This window comes from Cricetulus griseus, chromosome 5, assembly GCF_003668045.3.
Source record: "Cricetulus griseus strain 17A/GY chromosome 5, alternate assembly CriGri-PICRH-1.0, whole genome shotgun sequence".
Taxonomy (NCBI): Eukaryota; Metazoa; Chordata; class Mammalia; order Rodentia; family Cricetidae; genus Cricetulus; species Cricetulus griseus.
In genome coordinates, this window is record NC_048598.1 from 88439907 (window position 1) to 88455523 (window position 15617).

Sequence of the window (15617 nt, forward strand, 5' to 3'; positions counted from 1 at the left end):
GCTAAGCTGCAAGCGCCCTTGGAGCAGGAAGCCTGTATCTGACCTTGTTAAGACCGGTCAATGTCTTGAAGAAGGAAGTGCTGAGAGGAATGATCCTGGTAGAGGAAGAATGTGGCCAGCATCCTAGCCAGCCTCACCACTGGCAGAGGTGGGCCTTCAAGACCCAGCCAGAGGCTGCCTGTTCTGCCACCTGCCAGTTTACCCTGGACGGTCAGCTCCTGCTGTCCTGGTGTGCCACCCAACATGGGTGGTGCTGCCATGAAGGAAATGAGTGGCGCTCCGGAAAAGGTGCTCCAAGCCCTCCTCACTGCACATATCCTGGCTGCGGGGAGTCATCAAAGCCTGTTTACTGGCACTATTTTTAGCATTAAAGAATCGTGTTGTGCTCTCTAGCCGAGACCGTGCTCCTCCTCAGCAGAGGCAGCCGGTCTGTATACCCCAGTCCTTCTCTGAGATTTGAACCCTGGCAGGTCTGGGGAAGCAAGTGGCCAGCATGTCAAACCCAAGATAATGAAAAGACCCAGCCAGTACCTTAGTAAGCACCTACTTTATTTTGTGCCAATGGCTTACTCTCCATTGTTGTCAGGGTCCCCAGCAAGTTTAGACTCGGAAGATGGCTTCTTTGGAAGTCTGTTGATCTCTAAAGAGGTGGGATTGCCTTTATCCTTTCAGTATCCCCCGTTCTCCCTAGGACAGGACTGTGTGTGTAATGGGTGGCACTGGTGAACCGATTACTTTTCTGAAGCCCAGGACAGACAGAGTAAACTCTCAGTAACTGTGCAGGGAGTTCCTCTTTTCCCACGCCAGTGCAGGATCAGATTTTGACATTTAGGGGGAGAGCTGATGTGTACAGTGGCAAGACATAGCAGTCTTCAGCAGAGACGAGGCATGAGGCTCGGGGCTCTGGGTGCAGGAGCCGGGGACATCAGCCTCCCTTGTCCAGGCTGGGAGTGACTTGGCTATGTTCCTTGGGAGACTCTTGGGAGGATAAGCAGGTGCTGCAAGAGCAAATAGTTCCATTGAAGGAAGAGGCCACGCCTGAGCCTGGCTGCCCCAGGGTCCCAGGGAAGGGGGGGACAGGACGGACTGCTGGTGTCCTTGACCCTGTAGCCATTGTGACTTCAGTCTCAAGATGTTCTGTTAATCTTCATGGCCCCAGAGAACTCTTCTTCCTTCCCTCCAAAGGCTAGTCAACCCTCCACTGTAGCCAATTGTAGCCAATTTCGCCACCTCCTGGAAGTAAGCAGACTAGACGCTACAGAAAGCGCTTGGCTGTGCTAGGCCTGTTAAAAACAGGAAACTTTAAGCAGAACTCTTTTCCCTGGGCCTAGTTAACCCAAATAGGTTGTGTTGGGATTACTCCAGGTTTTGAAGTCAGTGTTACCACTGAGATCAAAGACTCTGAAGAGAAAACAACTTCTCAGTAGGCTTCAGGGCTGGACTCGGCTTGTCTGGGAAAAGTGGCCACCTAGTTAGTGTAACCCAAATGCAGCTGAAGCCCTCTCATTGCCTATTTCCTAGATCAGGTGCCCCTGCCCAGACTGGCTGGTTTTCTCTACACAGGGGCTAGTGATATAACCTGGAATTGAGATAGGCCGCAGCAAGTGATTCCTGGAGCAACAGCTTTGACACCTTCTGAACATTTTTTTTAAAAGGTGAGGGAGGAAATAAAAGCACACCCAGATCCCCTGAATTATGACAGAAGCCCTCCAGCACCATCCTGGGTGGGGTATAGTCTCCTCACACTGGCAAGGGTCTTGGGCTTGGCTTAACTTTTCAGCAGTGGTTTCCACATTTTTCTTTTTTAACTTGGCACAAAACGCCATAAATGTCATAGCAGTCCTGGGCCCAGAAGTTCTTTCTTAACCTCCAGGAGGCCCTAATGCACCCTGGTACCCTCTCTCCTGACACCCCTGTTTAGTGCCCTGGGGGCACTAACATTAGCAGCTACTTCTCTTGCTCCCCCACAATGAGCTCATCCTCATTAGTCCAGAAAACTAGTCAGCTGCCAAAGGGCACTGGACTGAGCTCCCAGGAGGGTATCCAGTGTGGCATAGGGAGGCAGTAGGATGTGTTAGCTGCTTGAACTAGGTATGAAGAGCTGGCATTGCCTTCATTGTGTCTCATCGCTTTGGTAAACTAAGGAAAGGTTACCAGGAGAAAGTCCCATTCCAGCCCTCTGTAGTAGTGGCAGGATCCATGACCCTGGCATGTTCTATGGTTCTGTGCCCTGAAAAGTAGCTGGCTCCCAGCAGGCCCACCAAAGCCCCTTCATAGGAGCATCTGCACATCTGGGGCTGTTCTTCCAAATCTCACATTTGAGGGTTCACAGAAAGGAAGAAAGGAGAACCAAACAAACCCAGTGTCCTTGCTTCAGCAAGGGTCTTTGATCTTGACTGTGCAGCAGAAATGATGTCACTGGCCAAGTAGCCCAGCTATCTAATTGCATTTTATGCTCCCTGGAAGAGTCTCCATTTGAAAGACTCCTTTTACACCAGTGAATATTAACTATCTTAAGTGGCAACCTAATCTCTAAGCCTCTTGTTCTGTAAATCAAGCCAGGCATTCTTGGACTGATGCTTATGCTAGATTAATCCATATTCTTATAGTAGTTGTTGTTCGTATTCTTTGAGACAAGGTCATGTTATATAGCTCTGACTAGCCTTAAACTCACTGTATAGACCGGGCTGGCCTTGGATTCAGAGATCCACCTGCTTCTGCCTCCCAAGAGCTGGGATTAAAGGTGTGTAGTACCACACCTGGTTGAATGCAGATTTTCAAAGCACACGTACATTTGGCATTAAATAATGAATTAGAAGAAGGTACAGTCTGTAGTGTGAGGACAACAGCAAAGGGCCAGGGCCTGGGAGTTCTTTTTGTCTGGACAGGAGCAGAGCCTATATTTTGCAGATAGCAAAGGTGTACTTGGTAGTCCAGGGTATACAGAGTGCATGGTTGGGGTTAGCTCTTCCCCACGTTAGCCCCAGCATCCACCTGTTTAGTCTGTCACTTGCTCTCTCAACTCTGTTTTGTGCCTCTAAGTTTCATTCTCTTTAAACTATTCTGTATGCTATTCCCAGGCTAACGTCTCCAAAGCAGTGCTTTGAGATGCCACCTCTCTGCCCCATGGGCTGGAAGAGGAGGTTCTTCAGAATGCTGGGCTTTCTTTACTTGTCCAGCAAGACAAGAATGGAGCTTCTATATCAAGGTGGGCTCTTTCACCCCTCACCACTGCAGACTAATTCTCTTCTTCTGACCCACGGAGGACTTGCTCTCTGTACCACTACTTGGATGCCCCACTGTAGTATGTGTGAGTGTTTATTTAGCTTTGTGAGGTGGGTGCTATGAATTCTCCACCTTGGCTCTGAACAATGTGAGGATGGTAGCAGTATCTTAGATGGGGTAGATGGTGGTAAATAGCTCACAATGATTGATACCAAGGTGATAGAAATCACTATTCTAGTTTTGCCGATGAGGAAACTGATGTTCAAACAGTTGTTACCCAAAGTCATAGATGGGTGGGAGACAGATCTAGGAATAGATACAATATTTGACTGCAAAGCCTGCAGGATAGTTGGACATGGCCACTCCATTCAGCCCCTGGGGCTTGCTAACTTTCTAGACTTCACAACCTTGTATCCAGCTCTGTAAAATGAGAGTAGGAATAGTCCCTACTTCATGAGTCATTGTAACTTCTATGTTTAGTGCAGTGTCTGCCTGTGGTTATTGCACACATATATGAGCAGCTAAAATATTTCTAGCCTCTACTATCACCATTACTACTGATACCTCAAGTACTGTTACCACAACAACCACGCTGTCCCAAAATCATTGTCAATATGTTCAGGGTGTTTCATCTAGTGTCCACTCATCAGGCATGGGGCAGACACTTGGATAGTTGGCAACATGCATTTCCCAGGAAGTCCACCTTGTGCCCTGGAGCCATGCCTGGCAGTCCTCTATCCTTTCAGTCATGTCTGTTTTAACACCACACTCATGTGTGTTGTCTGTCCTTTTTCCAGTCTGCTCTGAAAATGAATCTGAAGCTGAGGCCGACCAGCAAATGGATAACTTGTACCTGAAAGCCTTGGAAGGTTTTATTGCAGTGGTGACCCAAGACGGTGATATGATCTTTCTGTCAGAAAACATCAGCAAGTTCATGGGACTGACCCAGGTGACACCCTCCTCTGCCTCATTCCAAAGGGACAAATGTTTTCATTTGGGGACAGAAACTACTAGGAGGCCCTGGCCACCATCTCTCTTGGCTTCTTGGCATCCTGATGATTATGATTCTTGGGCCATAGGCTTAGGAACCTGCTCCCAGTGGCATGGGGCTTGACATTGCTTGTGACCAACCTAGCAGATCTCGTATTGCTAGATTAACATGGCAACCCTTATGAATCAAGTCCCTGTCACCACCAATAGCACTGTTGCATCTGTAAGCCCACAAACTTAATGTTGGCCAGAGATTGTCAATGACCACTCAAGTCAATCTTCCTCCTTGTCTCCAAATCTAGAAGTTATCCCAGCTTCCCTCTTGGGATCTGACCTCATTATGAGGAGTGACAAAGTCTACCTTTGCTTTTTAAACAGGTAGAACTAACAGGACACAGCATCTTTGACTTCACTCACCCTTGTGACCATGAGGAGATCCGTGAGAACCTGACTCTCAAAAATGGTAAAGTGTTTGCATTCTTCTTGTGATCCCCTCCCCCAAGCCTGCTCATAAAGGCCAGATGGATCATGGCATGGTGCCAGGAAAACTGACACCCATAAGCTCCAGTTGGACTAGCTCGTGGGTGGATGTGCAGCCTTTGAGTTGAGATTATATGACCCAGGACTCAGAAAAGCTGCTGGTGGCCATACAGGACACCTGATGTCATACTACCAGGGTACTCCATCAGGTCAGGGTGCCATCTCTAGGAGGTTTCATCACCTGAGATCAATTATCTCTGCCAAGTGACACCACCCAAACCAATAACTTCATCTACACCAGATTATTTATGGGAGATGCTACAGATGTCTTTTGTTGTATATCAAACCAACCAAAACACAGGCTTAAGCAATCTCCCAAGTTTCTGTGGGTTCTGTGGGCGGGTCTCTTGTTTTAGATGACATCAGCTGGGTTGCAGTCATCGGAGGCTGGACTAGGCAGAAGTGTTCAAAATGGCTCACCTGTTCCTGGTAGTTGGGACACAGTGACCGCAGCCCACTATGGATCCTCTTAGTAGCTTTCTTCATGAGCGGGCTCATAGAATAGCCATCTTACGTGGCAGCTCAAGACCACGTAGCTCTCTTCTTCCTGCCAGCTGCAACAGTAGAAGTGGACAGACCCTCCCAAGCCTGAGTCCTGAAACTGGGACATCATAGCTTCTACCCCTATTTTGCTGATTAATGTAAGGTTCAGGCCTATCTGTCTGGGTGTGTGTCAGGAGGCATGGCCCTTAGGATCACCACTGAAGACTAGCTATTACAGGAGCCATGTAGTGAATGGAGCCTGTGACGATGAGACATCAATCAGAAAGGTTTGATGGGGGAGATTTTAAAGCTCTGTTGTACTGATCTCTGTGGGTATCCAGTCAGTGTCAGTAGGTATGATGATCACACAGGCAGAAGGCATTTGGCTTCATCTCTAGTAACATTCAAACAAAAGCATGAATGAGGCTCTTCAGAAGAACCAAACCTCTGGGGCTGGAGAGATGGCTCAGTGGTTAAGAGCACAGGCAGTTCTTCTAGAGGAGCCGAGTGTGCCTCCCAACTCCCATATCCAATGGCTCACACTACCTGTAACTCCAGCTCCAGGACATCAAGTAGCCTCTTCTGGCCTCTGTGGACACTTGCACAAAAGTACACACAAATACACAGATAAAATTTCAATAAATCTTTCAAAAACAAACAAAATGAGCTACAGTTGTAGGCAGCAGTGGCAACCTTTGATTTCCAAGATCCTCTCTGAACTCTAGCACCTATCACTGGGCTGGACAGACTGCCCATCAAGACATCATCCTTGTCATCTCTCACCCATCACCACAGTAGGGCGTGTGCTCATCTGACCTGAATAACAAAGGCACTTGACACCACACCTGCAAGGTTTTCTCATCACCATGCATGCTGCAAAAGCTGATGTTTCATTGGCTCACCGCCGCTGTTGGTACAGAGCACTGTAATCCTCACTTGGACTTACCAAGCTTTGTAAAATTATAGCCACCTCCCTTTCCAGTGCTACCCCAGCCTCTTACCTGGATCATTGCTTTCTATCCAAAGGCTTTGCCCAGGTGGCTCCCAGAGTACACAGGCTGGGGACCAGCATGGGTCCATTTAATGTATTGTGCTGCTGAGAAATTCTAGACTATATAGAATGATTAGTTCTCTATGGTGAAGGGGCTATCATACTACCCAGGCCCCAGGATGGGATCTTGTAGCCCAGACTAGCCTCAAACTTGTAATCCTCCCTCCCAAGTCCTAGGATCAGAGACATGTACCAACAAACCTAGGGTTCAGAGGCACTTTATTTTAAAAACTTTTATTGGTTCTTTATGGATTTCACATTGTGCAGTCAGATCCCCCCCAAAAGAAATTAAAACTAAATTTAAAAGAAAAGCCAGAAACCAAACAAACAAAACAAAAAGAGGAGAAATCTTGTGGAGACTGTGGTGTGGCCTGTTCAGACATAGTTTATTTACCCTTTAGCCCACTCGTCTTTTCCTGCAAGCTGTCAGAAAGCACTTTTTTGTGTGTGGGGGAGGGGAGTTCCTCTGTATTGGAGCCTGTTCTGGCACTTACTCTGTAGACCAGGCTGGCCTCCGCATCCCGAGTGCAGGGACTAAAGGCGTGTACCACCAATGCCCAGCTTCAGAAAGCACTTTCTAAAGAACTGACTCTTGCTGCTTCTTTACTGGAGAACTCACTGGCCCCTAGGCTCTTGGTCTCAGTTCAGTACTGACCAAGGCCTCAGATTGATTCCGTGACCTAAACTCAGTGTCTCACTCCCATACTGCTGTTTCTTTCTTTTCAAGTTAATGGCAAAAGGCCAGGCTGAGTCCAGGTTTTCTAGCTTTCAGATGCACTGGCTCACAGTTAAGTGCTGTCTCCTCATCTGAGTAGAACTTTACGTCTTTTGATTCATGAATGGGATTTGGGATCAATCAAACTCAGTGGATCAGCAAGTGCTCACTGAAGGTTTCAGTCTGCATAGACTCGACTCTGGGTGGTCTACAAACAGAGGGTCAGGGTGGATTCCTGGAGGAAGAAAAGACGGGGCGACAAGCCGTAGAATGCTTTGCTGGTAAAGTGGAAGGTCTTCAGACGTTGTCCCAAATACAGTTGGGAGCTACTGAAAATGTTTAAGCTTGCTATGGTATGCCAGAATGGGGAGACTCTGGAGGTTAGCAAGATAAGAGCCCACTAAAACAACCCAGACAAACAGCCAGAAATGAGTCTCTTGTCTCCTCATCCCTAATTCCTGGGGGCTCCCCCAGCCCGGTTACAATCCCTCACCTCACTAGCCCCACCAAAAAACCAAAATCATAAGAGTCATAAATATGAAACAGTTTATCAGAACAACAGTCAATCTGTCACTTAGCGGGCTCCCCAAAAGGTATTTGAGTCCAGCTCAAGAGTCCTGATTCTTTGGATACACAGCCCTTCTAGACTGTGTCAGTCAGTCAACTAAGCCAGGTTCCTCAGAGGTGTGGGTGCAGCTGCAGCTTCTCCTAGAAAGAGTAGTATGACTATTTGAAGGAAGGCTCTAAATTTCTCTGTGATGCTGGGCCTTGAAGGCCCAGAATGGAGATGGCGGTATAGATACCATTTTCTTAGACACACCTGGCCTTTGATTTGCCAGTTTACCTAACAAGAAGCAGAAAATCTGGGCAGGCATTGGGGACTTGTACGGAAGGAAAGACGCTGTGTGTTCTTTGTCTCGGTGATTTGTTTAATCCTGGATGAAAGGTGATCTTAACTGATCCTTGTCAAGAACACCTTTAGGATAGACTTGTCCACCCAGTTCCAATTAAAACAAGGTGTGTGTGTGTGTGTGTGTGTGTGTGTGTGTGTGTGTGTGTGTGTGCATAAGTGTGTGTGAGTGTGTATGTATGAGAGTGTGTGAGAATGTGTGTGTGAGTGTGTGTGAATGTACATGTGTGTATGTATGTGAGTGTGTGTGAGAGTGTGCATGTATGTGAGTGTGTGAGTGTGTGTGAATGTGCATGTGCACGAGTGAGTGTTCCTGCATGTGTGTGAGTGTGTGAGAGCGTGCATGCATGTGAGTGTGTGAGAGTGAGTGTGCATGTGTGTGAGTGTGTGAGAATGTGTGTGTGAGTGTGCATGTATGTATGTGAGAGCATGAATGTGCGTGTGCATGAGTGAGTGTACATGTATGTGTGTGAGTGTGTATGTATGTGAGTGTGTGAGAGTGTGACTGTGCATGTGTGTGAGTGTGTGAGAGTGTGAGTGTGCATGTGTGTGAGTGTGTGAGAGTGTGAATGTGCGTGTGCATGTGTGAGAGTGTGTGAGAGTGTGTGTGTGAGTGTGCATGTGTGTGAGTATGTGAGAGTGTAAATGTGCGTGTACATGTGTGTGAGTGCATTGTGTGAATGTGCATTGTGTGAGTGTGAGAGTATGAGTGTGTGTGTGTGTGTGTGAGTGTGTTCATTTCCCCCCTCCCCTCCCCTCCTTGACACATGTCACCATAAAGAGAAAACTAATGGCACATTATCCAGAACATAGTGGTCCCAGGATGCAAATAGGACATAAATTGTTCCCGTTCCTGAGAGATGGGTTAGAAAGAGCAGACTGGGAAGACTATGTCTTTGGAGTAACCATAGTCTCCCTCAAACTTGTGACTAGAGCACCAGGCCTACCCCCACAAGAGGCTGCTGAGATTGATCAGAGCCTTGCTGTTCTCAAGTGACAGCGTTGAGTGCACTGACTGACTGCATGCTAAGTGCAGAGGGTACCAAATGATGGGGCAGCCCCACCTTTGGGTGTTCATGTTCCTGGTGATGCAGTAACACAGGACCTTCTACTCAGTCTTCATTGGGCCTAGCACCTGTCTCTCCAAGATGGAGAGAGGCATCTGGTTTCTGCCCCTTCCAGTAGCCCCTCCACTGAGCCTGCACGGACCTGGTATTAGCCAGTGGCCCCTGAGTGGAAGTGGCCATTGATAGAAGTTTTACAGAAAGCTTCCTTGACACACTTTGTCCTCTAATCTGACCACAATTGAGGCAGGTGCAGCTGCAGAGGTACCATTAGTCTTTAGGCACGAAGGACTCTATCTATGTCCATGGCACACTGCAAGCACCGAACTACAAATGGCCAGGAAACATGACACAAGTTGCCAAGAAACATTGTGATTTCGGTTAAATCAACTGGTTCCCACGCTCTTCCCCACTCAGGCTCTGGCTTTGGGAAGAAAAACAAGGATATGTCTACCGAACGTGACTTCTTCATGAGGATGAAGTGCACAGTCACCAACAGAGGCCGGACTGTGAACCTCAAGTCAGCCACCTGGAAGGTAGGCTATTAGCCATGGGTTGGAGTCATGTGACCTAAAACCCTGGCCCTGCTTTTGGCACTCTCAGACTTTTCTGACTCCTGTCATTTGTCCTCAGGTCTTGCACTGCACCGGCCAAGTGAGAGTCTACAACAACTGCCCTCCTCACAATAGCCTGTGTGGCTACAAGGAGCCACTGCTCTCCTGCCTCATCATCATGTGTGAACCCATCCAGCACCCATCCCACATGGACATCCCCTTGGACAGTAAGACTTTCCTGAGCCGCCACAGCATGGACATGAAGTTCACCTACTGTGACGACAGGTGAGGCATTGGGACTATGTGGCATGAACACACAGGGTGGCCTTACCTGAGTGTGTCTGTGTGTGAGAGTGTACCTACAGTGCAGGGACGGGGTTAGGACCTAAGTGCTGTATTGCTGCCTGCAACTTCCTAGACTTAGGTCATTTTACCAGCCCTACCAGAGGACCCTAGCATCATAGTTTGAAGTCTCCCATTGACACAGCCTCAGGGTCTGTCTGTCTTCAGAGCTATTCTGGTGTGATTATTGTCATTACTATGGTATGTGTGTATTTGTTCACTTACCTATCTGGTTTTCTGAAGAAATTTTCAAGGGCAGTTTCTTGTCCCATGTGACAAGAGTCCAGAAGAAATTCTATAAGTATTCTGATTTGTAGGTCAGCCAGAAGTGTAGGGTTCAGGATAGTGACCCACACTTAGTTGTCTTTCTCTAGTTCTTTTCCATAATTGACAGGTTTCACTCAGCCTTTATCCTTACTAGGTACAGCCTCATTCTAAGCAGCTGGCTTCCTTGTGAAGACTTTATAGTGAGCTAGGCTGAACTCTAATCCCTAATTCCAAAGCAATTAGACATTCCCTTGGGAGACCCAGAAGTGATAAAGAGTATGGACTTGCTAGACAGCCTAGGCTCTGATGTATTCATACATGGTCAGTGTGAGCTCTTTTTCTCACCCCTTTTAAAGCTGGAAGCCCACAGAAGGATGCACAAGGAAGGCATGCCATCTTTATTGTTGGGGTCATCATTAGGTATAAGGTGTGTGTAGACTATACCACAGTTCTAACTCCCTCCTGTCCTGCCTCTGGGATCTGGATGTAGAGAACAGATTGTGATGAGCAGTGTTTTACACCTCAGGCAGGAAAGCCCAGAGAGGGACTGGGCTGGGTTCCGCCTAGCCTGAGTAAATGCCACCACCATGCCTGACCACCTTACCAACCATGACCTCTCTGATGCAGTGTCCTGAGTCAGCTTTGTACTACCTGAAACTCTGAGCCACTCTCCCTGAAGTGAATGATTTATTCTTGGTGTATTTCAGAGGGTCATGGCACAGTACCATTCCATAGCATAAGGAAGTCTTGTGTCTTAGCTCATACCCACCCCTGGCCTCCCCAAAGCAAAGATCTTCTTCCTGAGCTCAAGGGGATGGGCTTGCTTCTGAAGCCTATGACTCACATGAGCAAGTAACTGCCTGGTCTTCCCCAGTAGCAGGAGGCCTCCCAGGCTCAAGACATAAGCTCCTACCAGCCTTAGGCCCAGCTCCTTTCTTTCCCAGTTAGACATCTATGGGCATCTGTTTCTGCCAGGGGAGCATCCCTGCTTTCCAGATTAGCTTAGATTCTTCACTCTGAGTCTAGAAGAACCCGTGAGAGTTAACGTCCTCATGTCAGGATTGGCTGTCATTTGTGGCCCCATTTCAGAAGTTATGTAAAAGAATCCTTGACATATTCCTGTGTCCTAGTTCTGACCACAGCAGAGTTAGGGCTCAGGGCACTGGGAGGTAGTAAGTGTTTATTAAGTAAGTTTATTACTAAGTAATTAGGAAGAACATTACAACCTCGTAGGGAGAGAAAGCTGAACTTCATCAATTAGCTCTGATAGTCATTTTAGTGTTGCTACTGCTGTTACGGTCGTGGTCCCTGGAACCATGTTCAAGGGAAGTTGTTCATCACATGTGATCCTTGATCCACACTGAATATTCCAGAAGACAGATGGTGTGTGCTCTCAGCAGTCCTCTGAGATACTCTGGGAAGTGTCACCAGCTTTGAGGTGAAATGGTACTTGGGACCCTTATCCAGCCACTTAAGGGTGGCCAGGGCTGTGGGTGATGAAGCTGGAGGTACCTCTGTATAGACCTCAGCCATCACCAAGCTTCATAAGCAGGGAAGCCCTGCTGACCTCAGATCACTTGCCATCTGTAGATCACAGAAGAGAAAGACTTTAGAAAGGAACCCTCAGACTTTGGTTATTTTTAAGGTTGAGGGAAATATCCCTTGGAAAAGTTAGTTCAACATTAATCTGTTTGTTCATTATTGTGGTTTGAATGGGTTTTAGGTAAAAGTGCTAGCCTTGGGTTAAAAGGGGAAGGGATAATGCCACAGGAAAATGGGCACCTAAAGGGACTGAAGACACCATGTACACAGAAGGGGGTAGAGTACCATGGTGACTTCTTCAGTCTGGCTCAGGACTGGCATGCAGAGTAGATTCTCAGTTGAAGGATCCTGTGATTTAGGGCGTTGTGAGTCATCGTGGGGGGAGATGCTGTTTGTGATGTCTAAGGACACATTGTATTTCCGGCATAATCTGGCCTTTCAAGGAACCTATTGGCATGGCCCAACACACACAATTCTATTGTGCTGGAGAGATAAGTGAAGAGGATGCAAACACCCAGTGCTGTACCACACAGAGCATTTAACCGATTAGCGGATTAGGTATCCAGGGTACAGGCATAACGGTTGACGAAGGGACTATTTTAAGTATTTAATCCCTTAGTGTTTTATGTCTCGATTGCTTTGGGCTGTGGGGAGGGGCTAGTTCTGTTTTCACTGTGTTGGGGAGCAGTGTGTATGTGTGTGTACATACACCCACTAACATACCCTTCTGGGAGAAATGCTCCAAACCCATTACCCAGGGAATTCCTCTGGTCGGTGACATCTGACACAAAGGGGGTGGTTTTCCCCTGGTGAAAGCTAGAAGGAAGCTGAAGAAAGGCAGGCAGTTTGAACCCACAGTAACATGTGAGGCAATTCTGCACTTTCCTTTGATAGTGTCTATGATCTTCACGTATCTAATCAGAGAAAAAGGGTGGGGGTCATAGAGAGGGAGAGAGTGGGGAAGGCAATACCAGAGGTCTCTGATCACTTGTTGAACTCTCAGGTTTCCATAAAACTTCTGCTTCTGATGCACCTGCCATTCAAAATGAATTTATGGTCCCTTAGTGTGTGTGTGTGGGGGGTGGTGCTTGATGTTCTCTATTCATTATTTGAGACAGTAAACACTTTAAAACCCCCCCATAACTTCTGCCATTCCCAGCTATGCACAGCTATGTACAGGACACAATCGTGACTTGGACATTATTGCTTATCTGAAAAGCTTGGAGCTAAACACGTTTCAGATTTGAGAATTTGGGGAAAATATTGTATAGATTTTCCTAATTCAACCTGGAAATTCAAAATCCAAAGTGCTCTAGAACCCGGAACCTTTTAGATGTCATGTTGGGCACATGTGAGCATCGCATTTTCAGATGCAGGTTGCTCAGCCTGCCTACAGCTGACTGCGATAGCCCAGATGACAGGTTGTAAAGTCACTTATGGAGGTTAAAATAAAAGTGTGTCTTTTTCCCTCCAGCAGCCACGCTCCCAGGGATGGCCTGTTATTCACAACAACCCTCCTGCCTCAGCATCCTGAGTGCTAAAGATGTCTTTATTATCAGTATAACTGATGCTCTTCTCTACTGTGTGCTCAAACATAAGAGTTATTAGCCTGTTCTTAAAATACTAAGGAACTAATTCATGAGCTGTTACTCAGGGACCATCTGCTATGTATCGAAACTATTATATCAAGGAAGAAATGACTCCTGGTGGGTAAGAGTTCTGAGCTTGAGACACAAGCATCTTGGTGAAACCACAGTGAATTTGTAGTACAAAACAGAACATGCCATTCATCCAAGGAAGACCAAAGTCATTCCCAAATCCTTTACAGGGGCTGGGATTTTTTTGTTGTTTTGTTTTTGTTTTTGTTTTATTCATGTGGACATGCCATCTAGTGGCCATGTAGAATAACTGTGAAGAAAGCCAACTCATCAAGAGGATTAAGAGTTTTCTTTAAAAAAAAAAAAAATCATGTAGTCCCTGTGTGATTCTGTGAGTCTTTCTGTGTCCTGGCTGGGTTTTTTGTGCCAATTTGACATGAGCTAGAATCATCAGAGAGGAAGGAGCCTCAGCTAAGGAAATGCCTCCTTGAGATTCAGCTGTAGGGCATTTTTTTCTCATTTACTGATTGATCACCATGGTGTGTGGTGCCAAGTCTGGGCAGCTAGTCCTGGGTTCTATAAGAAATCAGGCTGAGAAAGCAATTGGGCACAAGCCAGTAAGCAGCACCCCTCCATGGCCTCTACATTAGCTCCTGCCTCCAGGTTCCTACCCTGCTCGATTTCTTGTCCTGACTTCCTTCGGTGATGAACAGCAATGCTGAAGTGTGTAAGCCGAATAAAGCCCTTTCCTTCCCAACTTGCTTTTTTGGTCATGGTGTTTCATCACAGCAATAGAAACCCTAACTAAGACATCCTGTAGCTTCGAAAGACGTATGAAAATTACAGTAAGCACATGAAACTAATGAATAAAAATAAACCATTTAGTCTTTACAGGCAAGGAACTTGAGAGCAAGCCTGTTTTGTCAAAACAATGCAGGGCATAACCGGGAGTCAGGTTAGTAAGTTAAGAAGACTTATGGTGTGGGGCTGTAGTGATGGCTCAGTAGTTAAGAGTGCATACTGCTCTTGCAGAGGGCCTGCATGAAAGGTCTGTTCCCTCCCAACATACATATAATTACATCCACTTGTAACTCTGCTTATAGGGGATTCCAACCTCTGGCATCTGTACTCACATGTACACACACATACACACACACACACACACACACACACACACACACACACACACACAAAAAATTAAATCTTTGGGGGAAAAAGATTTATGGTGAGTTCGTTTTATTCAGAGAGCTTAGGAACAATAAGATGAATGAAGTAAGAGAAGAGTTGAAGCCCATGAAAAGAAACCAGTGAGATGGCTCAGCTAAGACAGGCGTCTGCTGCCAAGCCTGAGTTCAACCGCCAGGCAGGACCCACATGGCAGAAGGGCAGATCTAACTTTCACAAGTGATCTTCTGACCTGCACACACATGCCATGGTGTGCACACCCACACACAGACACACATACAATGCAGTTTTCAGGAGGAAATTACAAAGAATCAAAAGGTGTGAAGACTGCTATGAGGTGTTTTAAGTCAGAAAAAAAAAAGATTGATTTCAAGCAAATTGATTGTAGAATATCATGTTCTTTTATTGCATATTGGAGATGTTTCATAAACTGTTTGCTGCTTTTTCTCTAGGATGGTATAATCTTAATTTCAAGGTTCTCTCTTGCAGGGACAGTGCATGTATTCTGGTTGATCCTACGTACTTTTGCGGGCCCATACCTCTCAGGAGTTATCATGTGCTTCTTTAGATCCTAAAGTTAGACTCTAATGTGCTCTGTGTCCTTGTATCTATCTGCTCAGCTGACCATGTTCTGGAATCAGCCCTAATCATGTTTGTGTAAAAAATACTTGCATGTTGTCCTGCCTCATCTGGACTGCTGGAAATGCCCTACAAACTCTCTCTAGTTTATCTCAGAGTTTCCTAGCTCTCACAGTTCAAACCATTCCATGATCTGCTTCTCACATTTCTCTTGTACCGTTTGTGGGGTTTTGTCTACTGAAAGATAGCTGGTGTCATGCAGGGTAGGGCTGGTCTAGAATAGAGACCAGGCTACCTTCTGGTGTGTAACTTCACCCTCCAGACAGACAACACATCACACAAAGAGGGTAGAAATTGATTTTTCATTAACCCCAGTGTTGGCTGTATAGACTTTAATATAACTGGCCAATATTTTAAGGAGTGGCAAGGTTTAAGTGCTGTTACTTAGGGCAAATTATACAACACAGTATACAAATACAGTCTATATAAAATGTATTAAAATGAATAGGTCTTGATATCTGAGCAGTGAATAATCTAGGTATCATTAAAGAAATGCATTGCCAATGCTTATA

The 15617-nt window shown here is 46.4% G+C and overlaps 1 protein-coding gene across 1 annotated transcript in view; it reads left to right on the forward strand.

The window, feature by feature from the left end:
* Epas1 (endothelial PAS domain protein 1) overlaps positions 1 to 15617 on the forward strand; it is an 86392-nt gene that overhangs the window by 51186 nt on the left and 19589 nt on the right. The window contains exons 3-6 of the mRNA XM_027417972.2: positions 4023 to 4174; positions 4594 to 4678; positions 9396 to 9514; positions 9612 to 9817. Coding sequence (XP_027273773.1) covers positions 4023 to 4174; positions 4594 to 4678; positions 9396 to 9514; positions 9612 to 9817 — 562 coding nt within the window. The remainder of the gene's footprint in view (positions 1 to 4022; positions 4175 to 4593; positions 4679 to 9395; positions 9515 to 9611; positions 9818 to 15617) is intronic.